We start from the raw sequence: 20,384 nt of genomic DNA on the forward strand, positions 1-20,384 counted from the left end.
TCTCTTGTTCTCCTACCACTGTTTTAGTCTCAACACCCAATTCCTGACACTGGAATGACTTTCCCACTGTCCACGCCTTCCACGCCCTCTCACTGCTGCCTCTCCCCCCACCCCTCCTGACAGGTCTCTATTTCAAATCATACTAAACGCTCCTGAGTCTTTATGGCATTTAAATGCAGATCTAGGATCTATGGAAGGATCTGATTCTAAACCTAATCTAGGTGGCACCCATTGTTTGGGGGTGCTCCCCCCACCTTCTGACCTCCTTGATTGTCTCCCTCTAAAATGATCAAAATACATTTCTTCTTGAAGTTGCGCCCCCCCCCCCCCCCCCAGGTTTCCCTCCTATCCAAAATGTGTTTGTTTTGCAAGTTTGGGCAAATATTTAAATTTCTCTAAGTCTCAGATTTTTCATCTGTTGAATGAGTAATATCTTCTAGCAGGATCATTGTGAAATGAAATTCCCTATTAGAGAGCTAGGTACATAGTAAGTGTACAGTTACCATCATCATTATTATTTTGTCTGAGGACCAATTTCTGGGCAAAGTAAAGTAAGCCTTTTCAGTTCCTCATGGGATCTCGTAAAGCGTACAAACGCACAGTTATCTATCATTAATAGCCTTTTACCTATAAAGGCTCTTTCAGTTTTTTTAAATGCTATATTGGTGTTTGGGAAGCAAGACTCTCTTATCTGCATTTGGTGAAGTGGAAAATAAACACCTAAGAGTTCTCTCTAGACTTGGTTAAGGCATTCTTAGAAAATCATTCAAACCTCAGTGTCCTCCACTGTGAATTGAGATAATTACACTTATTGTGCACAGTTATTTGTCCAACCTCCTTTCTAGAAATACTGACCCATTGAGCTCTTGATCTTTGCCCCTTCAACACCTCTTCCCGCTCTTTGCACCCCTACTCTTAGGCCATTCCTTATCTACCTCAAAGCCATCTTTTCTTCTGCCCCATACTCCTGCCCTTTCTTGGTGTTTCCGTGAGTCCACCCTGAGACCACTTTTCTCCACGCTTCCTTCTGTGCAATTTTGTGTGGTGTCTTGACCTCAACTTGCATTTTTTATGCTGAGGAGGCCCTGTAGTTGCCACAGGCCCTTTAGTTCTTGTCTCTCATGGACAGACACTAGGTCCATATTTTTCTCCCTGGACACATCCACCCAGATAAACACAGGCACGTTAGCCTCCACATCCCCAAACACCACAGTCATCCCTACTCTTCCAGTGCCCATTATTCCTTTCTCAATTGACATTCCTTAGTTAAAAGGTCTTTGTCCTCTTCCTTTGTACTGTGATTCCTTTTAACAAATTGTCTATCGTATGGCACTGATTCCTGCTTTTAAAAATCTCTTGGATTGGGGTGCTTGGGCGGCTCAGGTGGTTGAGCGTCTGCCTTTGGCTTAGGTCCTGATCCTGGGGTCCTGGGATTGAGTTCTGCACTGGGCTCCTTGCTCAGTGGGAAGCCTGCTTCTCACTCTGCCACTCCCCCTGTTCGTGCTCTGTCAAATAAATAAATCTTTAAAAAAATCTCTAGGATTGGACCCTCTTCTATTTTTACACTATTGACTCTCGTTGCTTCTCACTTGGATGCATTCAGTAGCCTCGTCTGTTTTCCCTGCATCTCCCATCTGATCCCCCTCATCTGGTCTTTCTAAAACACAAATCTGGGCAAGTCAGCCTGCCGAGTTAAAACTGCTGATGCCTCTAATGGAGCAAAGAATACAGCTCAAGGGGCTTAGCATTGCACTTGAGGCTTTTCCCTCTCTTCCTCACCAGCCTCCTCCTCCACCATGGCCCCTCTGTTGGCTGCTCCAACATGCACAGCCAGCTTCTCTGAATTTCCATTCTCAGTGGCCTTACACCCACTATATCTTCTTCCTGGCACCCCCTTCTTCTCTGCCTACCCAAATTCTACTCTTCCTTCCTTCCTAAGGCCCTGAACTCTGAAGCTTTCTCTGCCCCAGCAGACGTGGGGACTTGCACCGTACTTGGTCCTCATGGGGGGCTGTGCACAGCACTGGCCTCCTGAATTGTGATGGTGCTCCCCAATCAGAGTGTTTGTTTCTGAAAGCCAGAAAGACATTTCATGTATCTTTGTGTTCACCCAGTACTGTAGGTGCTTGTAAATCCCCACTGAATGATGGATTGGATGTCTCTGCCTTTATTTCTCAGGACTTTGTTATGAAATTCAAAGAAGAGGGTCTTTTTAAAAGAACAATATAAACTAAACACAAATGTAAGAACCCTAAATCTCCCAGACTGTCCCTCTGTACTAAAAGAACACCCCTTCCAGGTGAGTGAAGAAGTTTCATTTCCAGGTAATGAGAGCTATTCTTTCTTTTTTTTTTTTTTTTTTTAATGAGAGCTATTCTTAAGACCATTGAACACTTGGAATGGAATCACCAAAAGCCAAATTGTCTCTTGTAGCCTATTTTTATGTGTTCTTTTTATGCAAGTGATATTACAATCAATATACAGTCAAAAATAAATTATAATGGACGTTCTAAAAAATATACAAAGAATAGAAAAAAATTAGCTAATAGGAACAGAAGCGAAATAGGACTCCCAAGAGATTTTAGAGTGTTTTTAGACACGTGTGGAGGCTTTATGGAGAGTTATAATGGTGGGCAGGAGGCGGTGCTAAGTGAACTCGGATCCTACCATGAACCCAGACTGCTCAGGAGTCTGAGTTACCAGAAAGCTGAGTAGAGACCTGGAGGCCTCCTGGACAGATTTTCAATTATAGCTTCCATGGACATAGATGTCCTTAGCAAAGCACTGCAACTAGGGCTGCCAAGTTTGATAAATAAAAATACAGAACACCCAAATATTGCAGGAAGCATAATAACACCAAAAAATTATTTTTTATCTGCAATTCAAATTTAACTGGACATCTAATATTTTATCTGGCAAACCAAGCTGCAACCCAAATGACATTAATATCTTTGAACCTGATATTGGTGGCTCTAGGGTATTTTGGAGAAAGAATTAGCACAGGCTTTCGGACTATAAACAACCACAATAGTTTAAGGCCACGATGAAACTGGTGGTAGATTGCCATCTAGTGAAAATTTTGTGACAGTGAAGGCTTAAATTGGAGGGTTAGGTTTTTTTCCTGAAGTCTGCAAGGAAGGATTCTGCTCTGGCCCAGGGCAAAGCCCTGAGGTTGCAGCGCTGAGGATGATGACGTCAAGAGGATGAGGGTGCCCTAGGGGAAGGGGAGGTAGGAGCAATGCTGAGATGTGGCTTGCCCCGTGATCTAAGATCAGGGCTCTCCAGCATGCACCCTTTGCTCCTGCGCTCCGACCAAAACCAAAACAAAAGCTACAGCTAACTGTAAGAAGCACAGCATCTTTCCAGATTAGATGGCTCAGACGGATGTGAACTATTAAAAATAAATTTCTGTGGATGTAATCACAATTATAATGAACTAAAGAAGTCATGCAAAAAGTAATGGAGTGGCTACAAGGTCAGATTTTAAAAGGACTGAAAAAGATGTAAATGTTAAAAGGCAGCACATTCTGGAATTCCAAGGATAATCTAAGTGTGAAGCCCAGAAGCAGCTCAGTGCTGCAAAACATGCTGAAGTCTACTCCTAACAATAACACTGGCAATCATAATAATAAAGCCGAACTGGGAATAGGAAGAGGACAAACATATTCCTTGAGGCAGATGTTATAATGTCAACACATAATACAGAGAACATTTTACTGTATTGCTTACTTTAGCTGCTCTTCTCCAGAAAGGATGGTAGTCTAGAAAGTAAAAAGCTTGGACCAAAAACATAAGATGATCTTCAAACCCAAACACAATCTTCTAGCCAAATTGAAATAATTCTATATTTCTTCCAGAATAGGACAGGGGAGGATCTCGAAGATTTAACAGAGGCAATTATCCTAATTTTTAAAGGCATGATTTGTAGAAACCAAAGAAGAATAAATGTGTAATTGTCATAAATTTCTAGAAGAAATTATCAAAAGATAAAAAATAGTCATGAAAGACAATAGACGTCTCCTAAGAGAAGGCATGCCAGACTCCTCATTTACTATCTTGTTAGGTCTACAAGAATACTAAATCATTAGATTGCTATAAAGAGATGTGTTTAGATTTTAGTGAGCCATACAGCAAAGTGTTTCCCCAAAATGTTTTTTGCAGAATGCTAGAGATAACAAAGGATGGCCCTGGATGATAATATAGTTGAGGATTTTTAGCCAGTTTGAATTTCAGCCCCAAAAGTGTGTTCATTGAGGGAGTATTTTCAAGGAGGGATGTCAAAATTTCTGTAATTACTTATCTTGTTTACTAATGATGATTATAAAATGTAGAAAACGTACTAATCGAATTTGCAGAGAACAAAATTGCAAAAAATGATAATGTTATAGGAGGACCCCAAACCATCTTGACAAACTCAATAACGGGCTAAAATTAACCAAATGAGACTGAACAATGTAAATTTTTGTATATTTAGGTTCAAAAATAACAAGTGTCCAAACATAAAATAAGAGAGAATGATTTTAAAACAGTTTCTATTAAAATGACCCAGGGGTCCCAGCTGACAGTTTGGGACCAAGAATATGAAGTGGCTGGGAAAAAAAAAAATCCATTTCCTCTCCAGACAACATTAATAGAAAAGGGTTCCCTTTTTGATAAAGGGGACAGTCACAGTATACAATGCGGGTGGCCAGACTGCACTAAAGTCAGGCTCAGTTCTGGCACCTCTCCTAAAAGGAACGACCATAAACTCATCTTCTTTTGAAAAGGGGCACACAGGGTGGTCAAGAGCCTGGAGAGCAAGCCACAGGAGGCCAAGGCTTAGAGGAATGACACAGGCTCCTCAGATTTTATGTTACTAGATTTATCCTTTATAGAGCACAAGGAAAGCAAAACTCAGATGAAACAACATTGACTTCTTCCTAGTAGAAGAAAGAACTATAATAATCAAAGCTTTCAAAAATTCTGTGGGCCCTGGTATAGGCGTTAGCCACCTACCTCTGCAGCCTGCAACTGGAAAAGCAAGACTCGGTGATCCGCCATCTGAGGTGGTTTAGAGGAGACTGGCCTTTGTCAAGAGGTTGGACTTCTCAGCTAATCAGTTTTCTTCTGCTTCTAGGATTCTACACTCCTAATAACTACTCACCATTTTCTCTGTTTGGTCTATCGTTATTTCTGAATTCTCAACCCATTTTACTTTTAGTAGGCCATTAGATCTAGTGTAACGTTTTTTAGCTGAGTGTTGCACACAGGCGTTGACCTTAGAGTCTATCTCCCTCCAGTTCTTGGCTTTCCATGTCTACATTGTTCCATTTGCCCCATTCTACCCCTCCCACACTCCCACACCCCCATCCCACCCCCCTCCCCAGCCCACCCTGCTGCCCCTACCAATCTGAGTAGCAGGAGCCTGAACCAGTTAAGAAGGGGGGGTTTGAAAGTCCCACAGGGCTTTGAAAGCAACAGAACATCCTAGTGGCTGTTAGAAAGAGCAGAACTACCAGTAGCACGTGATGGAACGGTGAGAGCCTTCCGTCTTTCCCCCTTCTGTCTGCTTTTAGGCTGCTCATGATGCCACAGGCCTCATGGGACAGAGTGTGAAGAGACATTTGTAAAATACATACCTTAAAAGACCCAGATATGTATCATAACCCAAGTCCTTTCATATTTCAATGTATACATTCTAATTCCTAAATTAAGGTTGTTGATGCCTGGCTGTTAGGATCCTGGAGTGGCAGGAAGAGATGGTGGCTAAAGCCGCAGAGCAGAGCTACTCAATACTGTTGGCCCAGAAAACCCTGCAGAGATGCATGCATACGTGTTCTCGTGTAACCAGGAAGTTTCCTCTCCATTTCCAAATACTCTGCCTTTTGGGTTCTTAGGAGTCATGACTCTAGAACTATTATGATGAATATAAGTTAACAACTACTTAAAAAAAGAAACTTGTATTATAAGTGTATTTTCCAATAATCATAGCATTTGGAGGTCCAGAATGGTACCCTCACACACACTCACCAAATGCAGAAATGTAGTTTGATTCAGTGGCCCTCAAATCCTAGGTATTTTGGCACTGTTAGGGCCATCATATGTGGGGTGGCAAGATATTATATATATGTATTATATATCTGTGTGTGTATATATATGTATATATATGTGTGTGTGTATCTACACACACACACACACACACAGGAATATTCTCTTCTCAGTGCTCCCACGTCTTATCCCTACCCTCCCTCCCCACAAAAGAGCTTTGGAAAAACAAGTTATGATTCACAAGGCTAGAGACTTGACCTAAAATATCCTTGTCTCTTGTAATCCTATCCCTACAGAGCCCAAATCCTAGAGAGATATGTCCAGGCTCAGATTTGCTCCGGGTTCAGTCCTGCCTGAGTTTGGGAACAGAACATGATTTAATGCCAGGACTGAAAACGAGGCCCAGGATGCTCGATTTCTGGTCGGGCCAGAGACATGGGCTCAGGGAGGATGCCAACGTGTTCGCACCCAGTGGAGACCTCGCCTGGGACATGTAGGACTGCAGCCAACAGCCGGTCAGCTGAGTGGAAGGGAGTGAAAGAAATGCAGCTCTTAATTAGTGAGTCGGGAGACACAGAATTACTCAGAGAAGCCCAAGAGTAAACTCATTTAATGCTTACAACAGACACTGGCTCCTCTGGCAAGGAAAGGAAACCTAAGCTTGCACAGAGGTCAGAGGTCGCGGACCATCCTGTCTCGGGGCTGCAGAGGGTGGGGCCGACCCGCAGCCTTCTCAGATCAGGTCCAGCAAGGTGAGCCCTTGGAGGGGGAAGCATCTCACTCCCCCCACTACCCCCCACCCCCCAGCCAACAGATTCCACAGTCCCTCCTCACACCACTGTCTCCTCCGAGGCACCCAACCCTCTCCTCCTCGGCCCCCCAACTAGTGGCCACGGCTGTCCTGGTCTTCCTCTCGGACTTCCTGGGGTGCCAAGGGCTCCCCTGCAGAGGTGGCAGGCTGCTCCTCTTGGGATTTGCCCAGGAAGGGCCCTGGCCCCGGTCGGGCCCCTCCGGCCAGCTGGGGGACGCCTGCAGAGGGTTGCCTGCTGCTCACCGCCGGGGCACAGGGGCCTGGGAACAGATCGGGCAAGTAGCCCTCACCTCCAGGGAGGGCACCCAGGGCCTGTGGACAGAAGGGACCGGGGAAAGGCAGTTCTGGCAAGCAAGGGTCATTCCAGGGGACTGCACCTGCGGGATGGATGGTACAGGGGGGTCAGACAGGATCAAGGGCATCCACCGCAGCTGAGCAGATCCGGCGACACCCCCCCCATCCTCCCCCAGAAACACAGCTGAGGCTCCCAGGGCCAGTGGGGGTAGAGTCCTAGCACCAGGAGCTCCCCTGGGGACCCGGCATGGCCCTGCCTCGGGGCTCCGTGGTCTGGTAACATCGAGGCGGGGTGGACGGCCGGGCAGGCCGAGGCCCTCCACGCAGGCAGCAGGGAGACTGCAAACCGCCCACACGGCTTCCTCCCCTTCTACTGGGGTGCAGCCTTAGCACGAGGGGTGCACCGGGTTCCAGAGGTCCAGTGGCTTGTCGGCCTGCTCAGGTCAGGGTCAGCCGCCGTCTACTCGGTCCCCTCCTATTCTTCTCCCCTCCTATTGTTTCTAACCCCCTGCACCCCCCCCCTCCCTGCAATGGGATTGCTATTCCCATGTCAGAGTCCAGGAGACTGAGACTCGGCAAAGCTGGGAGTGGCTGAGCTGCACCGCCGACTTCAGCCTCCTGACTCCTGAGCGCCCACTCTGCCCCGCGCCCCCAGGGAGCCACAGCCAAGCAGGGGTGCGGGAGAGGGGCTCGCTGGCCGCTGGCCCTGCTCGGCCCGCCCTTCCCACCCCCCTCGCGCCCTCCAGCGCCAACTCACCCACGTTCCCAGCAGGTGGCTGCAGCACCATCTGCCCCGACGGGGGCCCCGGGAAGTAGCCCTGAGATAGGCCCGTGCCCGGGCCGAAGGGCGAGGTGAAGAGCGGGTCCTCGGGCAGCGGGGGCAGCAGGGGGTGGGGGGTGGGCAGCGGGAAGGGGTGCAGGAATGGGAACTGGGCTTGAGGCTGTTGGTAGAGCTGGCCCTGGGGCGCCTGGGAGAAGGGGAACGGCCCCGGCTGGGTGCCCGCTTGGTAGTCCTGGGGTTCCAGCTCTTCCAAGTATGAACAGGCGGGTGGTGGGGTGACGCTGTGGGGGCCAAAGGAGCATTTTGCGAGGCTCGGGGTGGCTTCCTCATCGTGGCCGCCCCGTAGGTCAGTCCCTCCCCATCTCCAGGACCCCAGACTTGCTGCTTCCTCTCCTTTCTCTTCCTGTTCCTGGCTTCTCACCCTCCTTCCTGCCCTGTTGCGGTGATAGTCTAGATCTTTCCCACTTCAAATCCACTGGTGCTTTCAATCCTCATCGCGATTAGGACTCCTTGCTTCTCTCAGCTAACTCCCCCCTGCCCCTGCCCCAGCTCCATCTATCTTTTCTCCTTCTATACCCCTCCCAAGGTCCCCCATTAGGCTCCGTACCTTGTCCCCCAGGACCCACAGGGGCCTTCTTTGTGGCTGTTGTCACTGCCAGGAGTATCCAGCAGCAGAGGCATCATTTGAGGGGTAGGGACAGGGCCCAGGGGAAAAGGAAGGTTGACTCTTCGAAGAGGTGGGGGGCTGAAGAGTGGCGGGGTCACTGCCACCCTTTGAGTATTCTCAGGCTGTTGGGGTGGGGCCAGAGTCTGGTCAGAGGTCAGCAGTATGGGGGGCTCTAGGAAGCAAAGTCAAAGAGGGATTATACAGGTAAGGAAATGGGGAGGCAGATTGGGAACTAGGGATGATAGAAGTGTGCCATGGCCAGGCCCCCTTGAACAGATGCCCCACTGGACCACTCCACATCTCCCCAGAAAGGACTCTTTCTTTGCTGTCTTTCCAGCTGCCATTTCCCCCACATAACCCTCAGAAGGTGGTCATCCTACCCATGAGAGTATCCAGAGGGGGCTCCTGAGGAAAGGTACCAGGCTCTGGGTCCAGGGTCACAGAAGGTGGCAGCTCAGTTGCAGAGCTGGAGGCAGACAGAATGAAGATTGTAGCCCTGGGGTCCCTGGATTTGCACCAGGGCTACAGTGTGGAGAAAGGGACTCCAGATTCCCGAACACTGCCTTCCTGCAAGACTCTGGCATCTTCTCGACCCCCTCCAACCAAAGTCTCTCTAGGTATCAACCAACCACTCTAGCCCTCACGGCCAACTTTCCAACACACTCTCCTTCTGGACCCCAGGAGGCCCCCTTAGACCTCACTTCCGACCTATGGGGATGACGATCCAGGAAGAAGAGGGACACTTACCTGCTGGCAGTGGTGGGGACAGGGCCCGCAAGACTATCCTTGTTCTCCTTCCCATTCAGCCTCTCCACTTTTCGCCACTTTGCCCGGCGGTTCTGGAACCACACCTGTAGGCGGGAGAGAGAGACCGTCGAAGTTTCCACAACCATGCGAAAGACGAAGACTTGGGTTCTGATTGTCGCACCATGAGCTATAGGACTTGGGGAGGTCAGAAGCCTTTCTCTGTGAGAGTGGTTTTATGAAAGGTTCATCTAGGTGGCTCTGAGGGATTTTCCTCTTCGAATCAGAGGTTGTGGCAGCGTGGAAATAGGCAGGACCACAGCCGGATCGAAGACCTGACCTCGGCCCCTACAGGGAGACACTGAGCACTTGCTGTGCTCCTCAAGAGCTCCAGTTGCTGGTTTCTCCTCCACCCTGAGATCTGTGGGGCCAACCCCCTTTACCATGATGCGTTGGGGGGTGACCCCCACCGTCTGGGCAATCTCCCGGCGCTTATCGCTGTCTGGGTAGTGGTCTTCTTGGAAGATCCTTTCTAGCTCCTCCAGCTGGTCTGGAAGAAGAAGAAACTTGCCTGAGGGCAAACAGTGATGCAGCAGCAGAGGAGAAACCGACACCTTCCAGATGAGACCACTGTCCCCAACCCAAGGGTCTTTCCAAAGCCTTGCGACTAAGTTCCCCATTGGGCCGGGGCCTTCTCTCCCTCTCCTGGGCTTTGCGGCAGGGAACTGTGTGGTGTTGACTTTCCTGCTCCTTCTAACCTGGTCCCAATTTCACTTCCCGATGAGGCCACCCAATGTTTGCTTTGAGGGTCAGGGGTTGTGACCCTGCCATCGGTCAAGAGAGAATTCAGAACAAGGGATGTACAGACGACCCACACTGCTGTCTCGGGGGGCTACTGTATTCTCTGCTGAGCCCGCCTTTCACAGGGCTCACCTGGATTTTCCCTCACCTTCAGGGACCTACCTGAGCGGTATAGGGTCCGAGTCTTTTTCCGGACTTGGCACGTCACTTCTGGGGTCCTCTTCTGATCTGTGTTTTGGCTGTTCTGAGCCAACGTGCTGAGGAGGTTGGCCAGATGGCAGGGCCCCCGGCCTGACCCACAAGGCACTGGGTTGTGTGTGGCATGGGCTGAGTTAATGACATCGGCAGAGGATGAAGAGGCCAAACCCCCAGCACTGGACGGTCTCTGCTTACTGGAGGCTGGGGAGTAGGATCTCTTCCCGGGCTTTGCCTCCCTCCCTGGGAAGGAACAGCCTTCCCCAGGAGGCTGGGGTCCGGGTGGGGCCGTAACGGTGTGTTTGTGGAGAGCCCCAGAGCCAGATGGCTGGCTCCCCCTCCCAGGATCTGGGGAGAACCCAGCTGGTTCTCCAGGGGCCTCTGCCGGCGGCTTCTCCCCAGCAGCGTGGATGGGGGGCAGGTCCTCGCTTGGGGCATCCCGAGTGTGGGGGGCTGGGCCCTGCAGCGGTTCCTCCTCTGGCCCAGCAGCCAGGGGCTGGCCTCTACCTTCCTGGCCTGTGGAGAACAGCACCCAGTGACCTTCCAGCTCCAGGAAGAAGGAAGACCCTGGACCTAGAGGATGTGTGGCTTCCTGCTCTGCAGCCGGTTTCCTGCTGGGCCTCACACTTTCATTCCCCCACTCGTCCGAGGGCAGGGATTCTAGGCTCCCGGTTCTCACTTGGCTATTGTAAAGATGAAACGAGATGATCCACTGATTTGAAAAATGCGAGCAAATATATGCACCTAGGAGGGTGAGCCTGAGCTCACATACACAGATGGTAGGAGAGCAATCCTAATTTGGCGGGTGGTTATTTTGGTTATTTCCTGTGAGTTACTGGCCTTCCCCCCCCCCCCCCCCCCCCGCAGACACCTGGAACTGAGTCAAGGGATAAGCATCTTGTCTGTTCAAACATTTCTAAGGGACAAACCGTAAATCTGGGAGTGCCCTGGGAGGAGAGAGATTGAGCGCCTGCAGCTTCTAAGACTGGCTTTTGTTCCTGCTGCCCAAACGGGCGTTATTGCTTAGAGTAGGGACAAGGTCCTACTCTGCCTACAAGACTAGGAGTAGAGACGAGGTAGGACAAGGTCCTACTCTACCTACAAGTCCTACGAGACTCTGGTCTCCAGAAGCCCAGGCAAGGACAGCAAGGGAGCTAACGGGGACAACCATCCTCCCCTTCCGCAGAACCCGCTCTGCCTCTGCCAGCCCTGCTCACCCCCCAATGTGCACCCTCCTCCCCCACCCCACAAAGGAGAACCTCATTCTGGCTTTGGGCCCAAGCCAACCCTCCCCTCACAGGTATGGAAGAGTGGTCCAGCGGGCACCAAAAGCCTCTTTCACTCCTCCTCCAAGGCTGTCTGCCTTTAGGCTGGGACTGATTCATCAGGCACTAATCACGTCCCGGACTCTGTCCTAAGCGTCTTTCAAAGATGCGCACCTAATCCCAGAGAGGAAGGCACTATTGACAGCTCAGCCCCATAGATGAAACACGGATCCCACAGCTGAGTGATCTGCCCAAGATCCTATAGCACAGGGCTCTTGATCATTAGGCAGTTCTCCTGTCCCCTTTGCCCCCAGAAACCGTCCCGGTTCAACACCCCCCTTACTCATAACCCCCAAGATCCGCAGCTCAAAGAGACGCTTTGTCATGTCCTCCAGGTTGTAAGATTTTTTTTTTTTTTTTTTTTTTTTTTTCAGGTTGTAAGATTTTGAAATGGAGGCTAACTCGTGGCTACGAGCTGCTGTTTTTTTTTGTTTTGTTTTGTTTTGTTTTGTTTTTTGAGCTGCTGTTATTTTGATGAAAACTGCGGGACATAGAGGCCTTCAGGAACGACGCTCCAACCACCTGGCCCAGAAAGATGGGCCGCCTCGGGGTGAGGGGCTTTGGCAGGTTGGCTCCCAGGGTGCGCAGCAGGCCTGACTATTTTATTTCTACTTTTAAAAACTCTTTGTTTTCCTTAAATTCAATTAATATATGGTGTATTATTAGCGTTAGAGTAAGTCCAGGGACTGGTCAGCTGGATTGGGGGGTGTCTCTAGAGCGTTCCCCGTGCGGCCAGCAGGAGGGGGCCCGGGCTGGTGAAGAGGGCTGGCGGTGGCAGGGGGAAGGATGGGGGGGCGGGGGGTCACCCCGGGTTTCCAGCATCTTAGGCCGGCTAACCTGGTGCGCAGTAGGTGCTCAGTGAACGCGACGTTATCCCAGTGCCACGCCGTGGTGCGCGAGGGGAGGGGGTCGGCACCCAGACGCAGGAGGGGACCTGGGGCTCACGGCCCCGCGCGCAGGGAGACGGGGGCCTCAGGGATGGGGTGAGCGGGGCGGGGGGAGACCTCAAGGATGGGGTGCGCGGGGGACACCTCGGGGATGGGGTGCGCGGGGGAACCTCAGGGATGGGGTGCGTGGGGTGGACCTCGGGGATGGGGTGCGCGGGGCGGGCCTCGGGGATGGGGTGCGCGGGGGACACCTCGGGGATGGGGTGCGCGGGGCGGGCCTCGGGGATGGGGTGCGCGGGGGGGGCCTCGGGGATGGGGTGCGCGGGGGGGGCCTCGGGGATGGGGTGCGTGGGGGAACCTCGGGGATGGGGTGCGCGGGGCGGGCCTCGGGGATGGGGTGCGTGGGGGAACCTCGGGGATGGGGTGCGCGGGGGAACCTCGGGGATGGGGTGCGCGGGGGACACCTCGGGGATGGGGTGCGCGGGGGACACCTCGGGGATGGGGTGCGCGGGGGACGCCTCGGGGATGGGGTGCGCGGGGCGGGCCTCGGGGATGGGGTGCGCGGGGGACACCTCGGGGATGGGGTGCGCGGGGGACACCTCGGGGATGGGGTGCGCGGGGCGGGCCTCGGGGATGGGGTGCGCGGGGCGGGCCTCGGGGATGGGGTGCGCGGGGGACACCTCGGGGATGGGGTGCACGGGGTGGGCCTCGGGGATGGGGTGCGCGGGGGCGGCCTCGGGGATGGGGTGCACCGGGGGGTCTCGGGGATGGGGTGCGCGGGGGCACCTCGGGGATGGGGTGCACGGGGGGCCTCAGGGATGGGGTGCGCGGGGCGGGCCTCGGGGATGGGGTGCGCGGGGGCGGCCTCGGGGATGGGGTGCGCGGGGGCGGCCTCGGGGATGGGGTGCACGGGGGAACCTCGGGGATGGGGTGCACGGGGGAACCTCGGGGATGGGGTGCGCGGGGGCGCCTCGGGGATGGGGTGCACGGGGGGGCCTCGGGGATGGGGTGCGCGAGGGGGGCCTCGGGGATGGGGTGCGCGGGGCGGGCCTCGGGGATGGGGTGCGCGGGGGACACCTCGGGGATGGGGTGCGCGGGGGACACCTCGGGGATGGGGTGCGCGGGGCGGGCCTCGGGGATGGGGTGCGCGGGGCGGGCCTCGGGGATGGGGTGCGCGGGGGACACCTCGGGGATGGGGTGCACGGGGGACACCTCGGGGATGGGGTGCACGGGGTGGGCCTCGGGGATGGGGTGCGCGGGGGCGGCCTCGGGGATGGGGTGCACCGGGGGGTCTCGGGGATGGGGTGCGCGGGGGCACCTCGGGGATGGGGTGCACGGGGGGCCTCAGGGATGGGGTGCGCGGGGCGGGCCTCGGGGATGGGGTGCGCGGGGGCACCTCGGGGATGGGGTGCGCGGGGGCGGCCTCGGGGATGGGGTGCACGGGGGGGCCTCGGGGATGGGGTGCGCGGGGGGGCCTCGGGGATGGGGTGCGCGAGGGGGGCCTCGGGGATGGGGTGCGCGAGGGGGGCCTCGGGGATGGGGTGCGCGGGGGCGGGCCTCCCTCCCTCCCGCCCCAGCCCTGCCAGCCCCCCCAGCCCGCCCCACGCTCCCTCCACGCTCACCCCGCGGCTCGGGGCAGGGCTCCCGCGTGGGCTCCATGGCCCCGATGCGCGCCGCCGACACCTGCCGGGCGGCCCCGCGGCCTAATGAAGCCTCGCGGGCGGGCAGGTGTGCGGGAGTCCCCCCACCCCCGCCCCCGCCCCGCCCCAGGGCGCGGCCCACCCGGCGGGCGGCGCGTGGGGCAGCTGCGGGGCGGGGCGGCCCTCAGGCCCCCTCCCGGCCCAGGTGTGCGGCCGCTCGGCCAGGGCCGCCTGGCCTCCCGGGGCTGGCGACGGACCCCCCACCCCCGAGTCCCCGGGGCTCCCCGGGGCTCGCCCAGGCCTCGGGATGACCCCTGCCTGGGAGGGGCCGGGAGCACAGAGCCCGCCTCGGGGACGGGACGGGAGCAGGTGCACAGAGCCCGCGCCGCCAGGTAGGCCGCCCCGGGTCGGCGTAGGGGTCGGGGTCGGGGTCGCGGTGCGCACGGGCCAAGGGGCCCCCACCCCACCCCCACCCGAGGTCCCAGCTTGAGTCTCTGGCTCTGCCCGGGAGCCTCGGAAGGGAGCTCCCACATGGGGGCTGTGACTCCTAGCTGGTACACCAGTTCTTGCCTTTCAGCAAGCGCTTACTGCTTTTAAAATGCTCCTTGCCACCCCCCACCCCCCACGCCCAACCCCCCACCTGCTCCCCCACCCCCCAGGTCTGCAGTCTGCCCTCCAGTGGAAAGGCCGGGCCAGGTTGAAACAGGTGCTTGGAGCTGGGGCTAGGGTGGGGTGCCGTGGAGGATGGGGGGGGGGGGGTGTTCCAGAACAGAATCCAGGTGTTTTGCTTTTAAGACTTAAAAGACTCTGGACAGCACGTGCTTCCCTGCTGTAATCACCATGCACCGCTTTCCCTGTGTCTCCCATCCTCCGCAGGGCTTGGCCTACACGCTGGGGTCTGGGAGAGCTGCCGGAGCTTTAGTCCTTTTAGAATGGTAAAAGCATAAACGGGTTAATTTCATGACAAAACGATCAAAACTTCAGGAATTTGAGGTTTCATCGCGACCCCTGTTAGACTAATATTCTCTGATAAATGAGAGGTTCAGACATAGGGCCCAGTTTCTCAGCTAGAAATGAATCACTGGGGCCCGTGAGCGCGGCATGGGGGGGTGGGGGTGGGCACTGAGGTTGCTCTCTGCACGAGGACTCTCAGATGGTGATATGGTTGCAAATGGATCACAATAGTCTGCTTGATTAAGCGTTTATGGGACACCTACTGTATGCCAGGCACTGGGCACCAGGCAACGCCTTGCCTGCAGAGGCTTACCGGCGGAGAGAGAACTAGAACCATACTCCGGGTAAATGGACTGTGTCGATACAGTGTGGTCCGTGGCGAGTTAGGACTGTGCCCAGGCTCTCAGCCCAGCGGAGCAGGAATCTCTCCTGGCCTAGGACTGAGGTGGCAGGAAGGGAGGGTGACCCATGAGCTGTGAGCTGACGCTTAAGAGAAGAGGCAAGTTACATGCAAAGCTTACTCCCCCGCCCCCCCAGCCCTGCTTAAAATCCCCCAGTGGTCCCTGCCTGCCCAGGAGGTGAGACCAAGCCCCGAACCGAGGACAGGAGCCTTCCAAACCCCTGCCCCTTTCTCTCCACCTCAGCTCTCCGGCTTCTCACGCCCAGAGTACTCCAGTTTTATTCTCTTTTGACCTACTGTTTCCTCCAAGAGTTTTCCTGACTTTCCCCTAGATCAGAATTTCTCAGGGAATTTGTGCAAAATGTGGCTCCCAGGCCCTATTCCCCGAAATGTAAATGGGGAAGTCTAGAGAGGGACTCAGAAATAGCCACTGTAACAAGCCCCTCAGGTGATTTTTATTCATGTTAGAATTTGAGACACTCCTAGACCTTTCAGAAAAAAAGTCAATTAAAACCATCCTGGGGATGAGAGTCGGGAGGTGGGTGGTGGGGGGGCCCCCGTGCGAGGTGAGGGTGGGGATTGACCTTTTGACCTTCCCTAAAGCGTCTGCTGCAGTGAGAAGCTGGCACACTTCATTTGTTAATAGATAATCTCGCATTAGATTAAGAATAAATCATTCTTCTCTATCATTTATGTTGTATTTCCTCACACTGTCTGGTTGCCCTCCGCCTGGGAGAAGGTCAGAAAAGCAAAGACTCAAATCACCTTTAAACAGATTGAAAAAAAAAAAACCAAAATAAAATAAAATAAAAAAATTAAAAAATTAAAAAAATAAAAAAAAAACAGATTGAACACCACCTTGAAGCAATAGTCAAGGTCTAATCGTATAAAAGTGTTTGCATTTTAGGGAATTGAAGAGGTTGCCATTTTCTAAACACACGAATCGTTGAATTTGCTGGGCTTGGACCATGACATTAGGAAAATGTAAGTTTTCTTTTTTTGTTATTCTTGGCTTGCTGTTGTGTGGCCTTTTTTTAAAGAAATGACATACTCTTTGTTTACATGAAAATTTGATTTCATTGCTGTGAGTGCATTTGGCCTCTTATGGCTTAGAAGAACATCTTGAGGTGTTTCCTTGGGAAGGGGTTGTATTGAGGATACATGCTGTCAAAAGTCCTGTCACTTGGACCAGCTGCAAGGGCGGGAGGTAGGGGAGGAGGAACCACTCTTCATAGGGAGGGCAAGAATGTGTCTTTTTAGGAGTGCTTGGGAATAAGTCTTGTTTGGTTAGATTTCATCTTGGTGACCTTCAGATAAATTCCCTTGCTTAGGGAGAAGGGTTTTCTTATTTTTATTTTGGGGGATTCTTAGTTTTCAGAGTCAAATTATAAACCACCGCTACCACCATCTGACCAAGAATCATGTATTCCAACACCTTTCTCTCCTCATGGGTAGGAGAATAACAGAAACGTGTCTGGTGCTACTAAGCAGCGTAATCAGGCATGTTCCCAGGCTGTGTGCAACGGACCGGACCATTAGGTTAGACAAGGGAAATAAGCATTCTTTGTCCTTCTCTTTCTACACTGAGAAAAATAGCCAGAAGGTGGCCGGTTGAGAAAAATTTCAAGGCAGAAGTAGGGTAATTTGCTCTTGTCCTACAGGCCACACCCAGGCTGAGGCCGCAACAGGTCATTGGAAGGCCTGGGACCAGAGAGGCGAGAATTATGGTTGTGAAAGACCGGAAATGTGGACAGGCCCAGGGCAGGGAGAGAGCAGAGTCACAGCACCCAGGCGGGTGAGGGCCCCGGAACCACCAGGGGAGAGGCACCTGTCCAAGGCAGGGCGTGGGGAGTTGGGGCCAGTCACAGGTTCCAGGACCAGGGCTCCTGAGCCTCAAGAGGGCAAAGGGCCAGACAATCAGTAGACACCGTGGCCCCACGCCCACCAAGCTGCTGGTGCCCAGTGGCTTCCTTTGGGAGTCCCAGGAGGTTGCCTGTGTGGGGCATTGAGAACACCTGGCTGGGGTGGGGGATCTGCCCAGGCAGGGAGAACACAGGTTCTGGCATGAGTTGGCCTGATAACCTCTAATTCCCCATGCCCCAAACACTCAAGATTTCGTGCTCCTACCCAGAGCAGTGCTGTGATGGAGGGAGCACTTTCCCATCTGCTCTGAATCACTCCTCCCTGTGCTCTGGAGGACTGGAGCAGCTTCAGCTCCCTGCCCGTCTCCTCCAGGACTGCAGAGCTCTGGGGGTAACTATTGCGTGGTATCCAAGACACCTCAGAACCTGGCCCCAGCCTTCCCTCAGCCCTCCTCTGAGGCCACGGCCCCTGCCCGCCCGAGCAGCCTCCTCGCGGGCTCCAGTTGAGGCCTTGTCCTCTCTCCGAATGGCTCTTGCCTTCTCCTCCTGCCTCAGGGCCACAGGTCATGTCGTTTTATAGGCATGAAACACCGTCCCTTCCCTTTTATTTCTCTCAAAGTCTTACTCAGACTTCGAAGCCCAACCCAAATCTTCTCTTTTCTGTGAAGCCTGCCTCAGCTTTCCACAGCTGGAGCCAGCAGCTCCCTCCCACGTGCTCCCCCTGCCCTGGGCTTGCACGGATTGTCAACACGGGCTGACCTGGTCAGAGTTCCGTGGGCTCTCTGCTGGATCGTGAGTTCTAGAGAGTTAATGTACATCTCTTCGTGCCGGGCACCTTCTACTTGCTTTACAAATACCAACTCCTTGAATCCTCTTCATAACCCCAGGAGGTACTATTATTAGACACATTTTATTGAAGAAACGATGGCGTAGAGCTGAGTACTTTGCCGGAGTACACAGCCAGTAAGGGGCACACCCAACATTTGAACCCAGTTCGTCTGGTTCCTGCCTGTCCTCTTAACCACGAGGCTATCCGGCTTATTTTATTTATACTTCTGTCACCGTCCGCCAGGGCTTGGCACAGTGATTTGCACATGGGGGAATCCATGATTGTTCATTGGCCAAAAGTTGATCGCCGCTAACCCTACCTACCTAAGGAGTTGGGGAGCGGGAGAGGGAGGGTGAGCCATGTGGCTGTTCAAGGAGCCACAGTGATGGGAATGTTCTGACGTGTGGTCAGTGACAGTCACGTGAATCCACACATGAGATAAAATCTCATAGAACTGGGTACATAGATACGCACACACAAATTAGCGGGTGTGTAAAACTGGGGACATCTGAGTAAGGTCTGTGGATGTCCGTTTCCTGGCGTGGTCTTATATGGTCACGAATATTACCATTGGGTGGAAATGCGGGCATGGGATCTCTCTGTATCGTTTCTTACAACTGTATGTGAAAATAGGATGATCTCAAAAAAAATTTTTTATCGTTGATCCCAGTGTTCTGATCACAAATTCAGATCTTCTGGACTTAGTTACATTAAATTCACAGAAGAAAAAATTTTGGGTATAGTAGCACTACTAACCTTTTGTTGACAGCAATTTTAAAACATTTAGATTTACATTATATCTATTTCTTTAACCGGGCTGTGGGGAGGAAAGCAGAGGAATTTATGTCTAATTTGTTTTTAAAAAAGTGAAACAATAGGGGCGCCTGGCTGGCTCAGTCCGTAGAGCATGTGACTCTTGATCTCAGGGTCATGAGTCCAAGCTCCCACTGGGCAGGGAGCCTTCTTAAAATAATTTTTGTCTCATTTGATTTTTAAGATTTTATTTAAGTAAGCTCCACGTTCCGACAGAGCCACCCTACTTACAATGAATTTTTTAAAAAATTAAAAAGTAAAACAGGGGCAGCCCGGGTGGCTCAGGTGGTTTAGCTCCGCCTTCAGTCCAGGCCTGGAGACCTGGGATCGAGTCCCACATCAGGCTCCCTGCATGGAGCTGCTTCTCCCTCTGCCTCTGTCTCTCTCTGTCTCTCACAAATAAATAAATAAAATCTTAAAAAAAAAATAAAATTCCTCCTATGTATCCTACTACATTGGAAGGAACACCTTAAAAAAAAGTAAAACAATTATAATATCTCTATTGTAATAGGAATGCTAATTTATTAGGAAAATACTGGTAAATACTGAAGGATTAGAGCAGGAAAAGGAAAAACAATTTGGTGTCAAACAACAACCTTTGTTATTGTTTGTATAGTTTCTCGTTGCATTTTTGCCATTATTTTATGTATGTTCTACAAAATTATCATTCTCCATATATAATTTTGAGACTTTTCGTCCCTCAGTTACACAGTCCCGTATTGTGTCAGGCTTCAGAATTTTTTGAGTGATACTGCAACTTAACTATTTTCCACCTGTTGGAAAAAACTTAAAGCCTTACATTTTTCACAACTAAAAAGCAAACATGAAATAAAGCTTCTGATTTTTTTTTCTTACAGCTTTCTTTTTTCTTTTCTTTTCTTTTTTCTTTTTTTTTAAGTGTCTTCCAGCCAGTGATTGATCTGGTCCATGGTTTTTTATAGTCCCAAACCCATGAGGAACTGCAAAGTTGTTCATTGCCCAGAAAGAGCTAGGCAGCCAGGCTGGCAAGGGTTCAGCTGAAGGGTCATCAAGAAGGAGTCAGAGATTCTGAGGTCATAAACTGGACAGGCCAGCAGGGCAGCTTTTATGAGAGTAAAATTCCCCGAACATGGTGTTTTTCCTCCTTTGGTATCCTGGGGCTACCCCTCTGCTGGTGGCTTGACAGATTTTTTTGGTCTTCAGGTGTGGGTCAGCGGCTCCCAGGAGAAAGTGCTCTGCTGGGAGACCTTAGAGTGTGGGAGGAGAGCTCGGTCTTCTGGCCAGAGTGTGGTCCTTATAGTTCTCCTGGTCCTTTCAGGACATGGACATGTGTCTTCCTGGCCTTGGAAGCCTTCCTTGTCGCTCATGACCAAGG

At 52.7% G+C, this 20,384-nt stretch overlaps 1 protein-coding gene across 1 annotated transcript; it reads right to left on the reverse strand.

The window, feature by feature from the left end:
* Positions 1-6,625: 6,625 nt before the first annotated feature.
* Positions 6,626-17,956, reverse strand: NOBOX (NOBOX oogenesis homeobox). Its single transcript, XM_072775763.1, has 11 exons — positions 17,654-17,956; positions 15,461-15,612; positions 13,371-13,850; positions 12,562-13,318; positions 10,288-11,113; positions 9,768-9,874; positions 9,328-9,431; positions 8,961-9,046; positions 8,521-8,752; positions 7,890-8,194; positions 6,626-7,215 (listed from the first exon to the last, which is right to left on the reverse strand). Exons 1-11 carry the CDS (start codon positions 17,954-17,956, stop codon positions 6,911-6,913), a joined length of 3,657 nt encoding a protein of 1,218 aa, XP_072631864.1. The 3' UTR covers positions 6,626-6,910.
* Between the last annotated feature and the right edge of the window lie 2,428 nt (positions 17,957-20,384).

The sequence above is a fragment of the Canis lupus genome, chromosome 15, assembly GCF_048164855.1.
Source record: "Canis lupus baileyi chromosome 15, mCanLup2.hap1, whole genome shotgun sequence".
Taxonomy (NCBI): domain Eukaryota; kingdom Metazoa; phylum Chordata; class Mammalia; order Carnivora; family Canidae; genus Canis; species Canis lupus.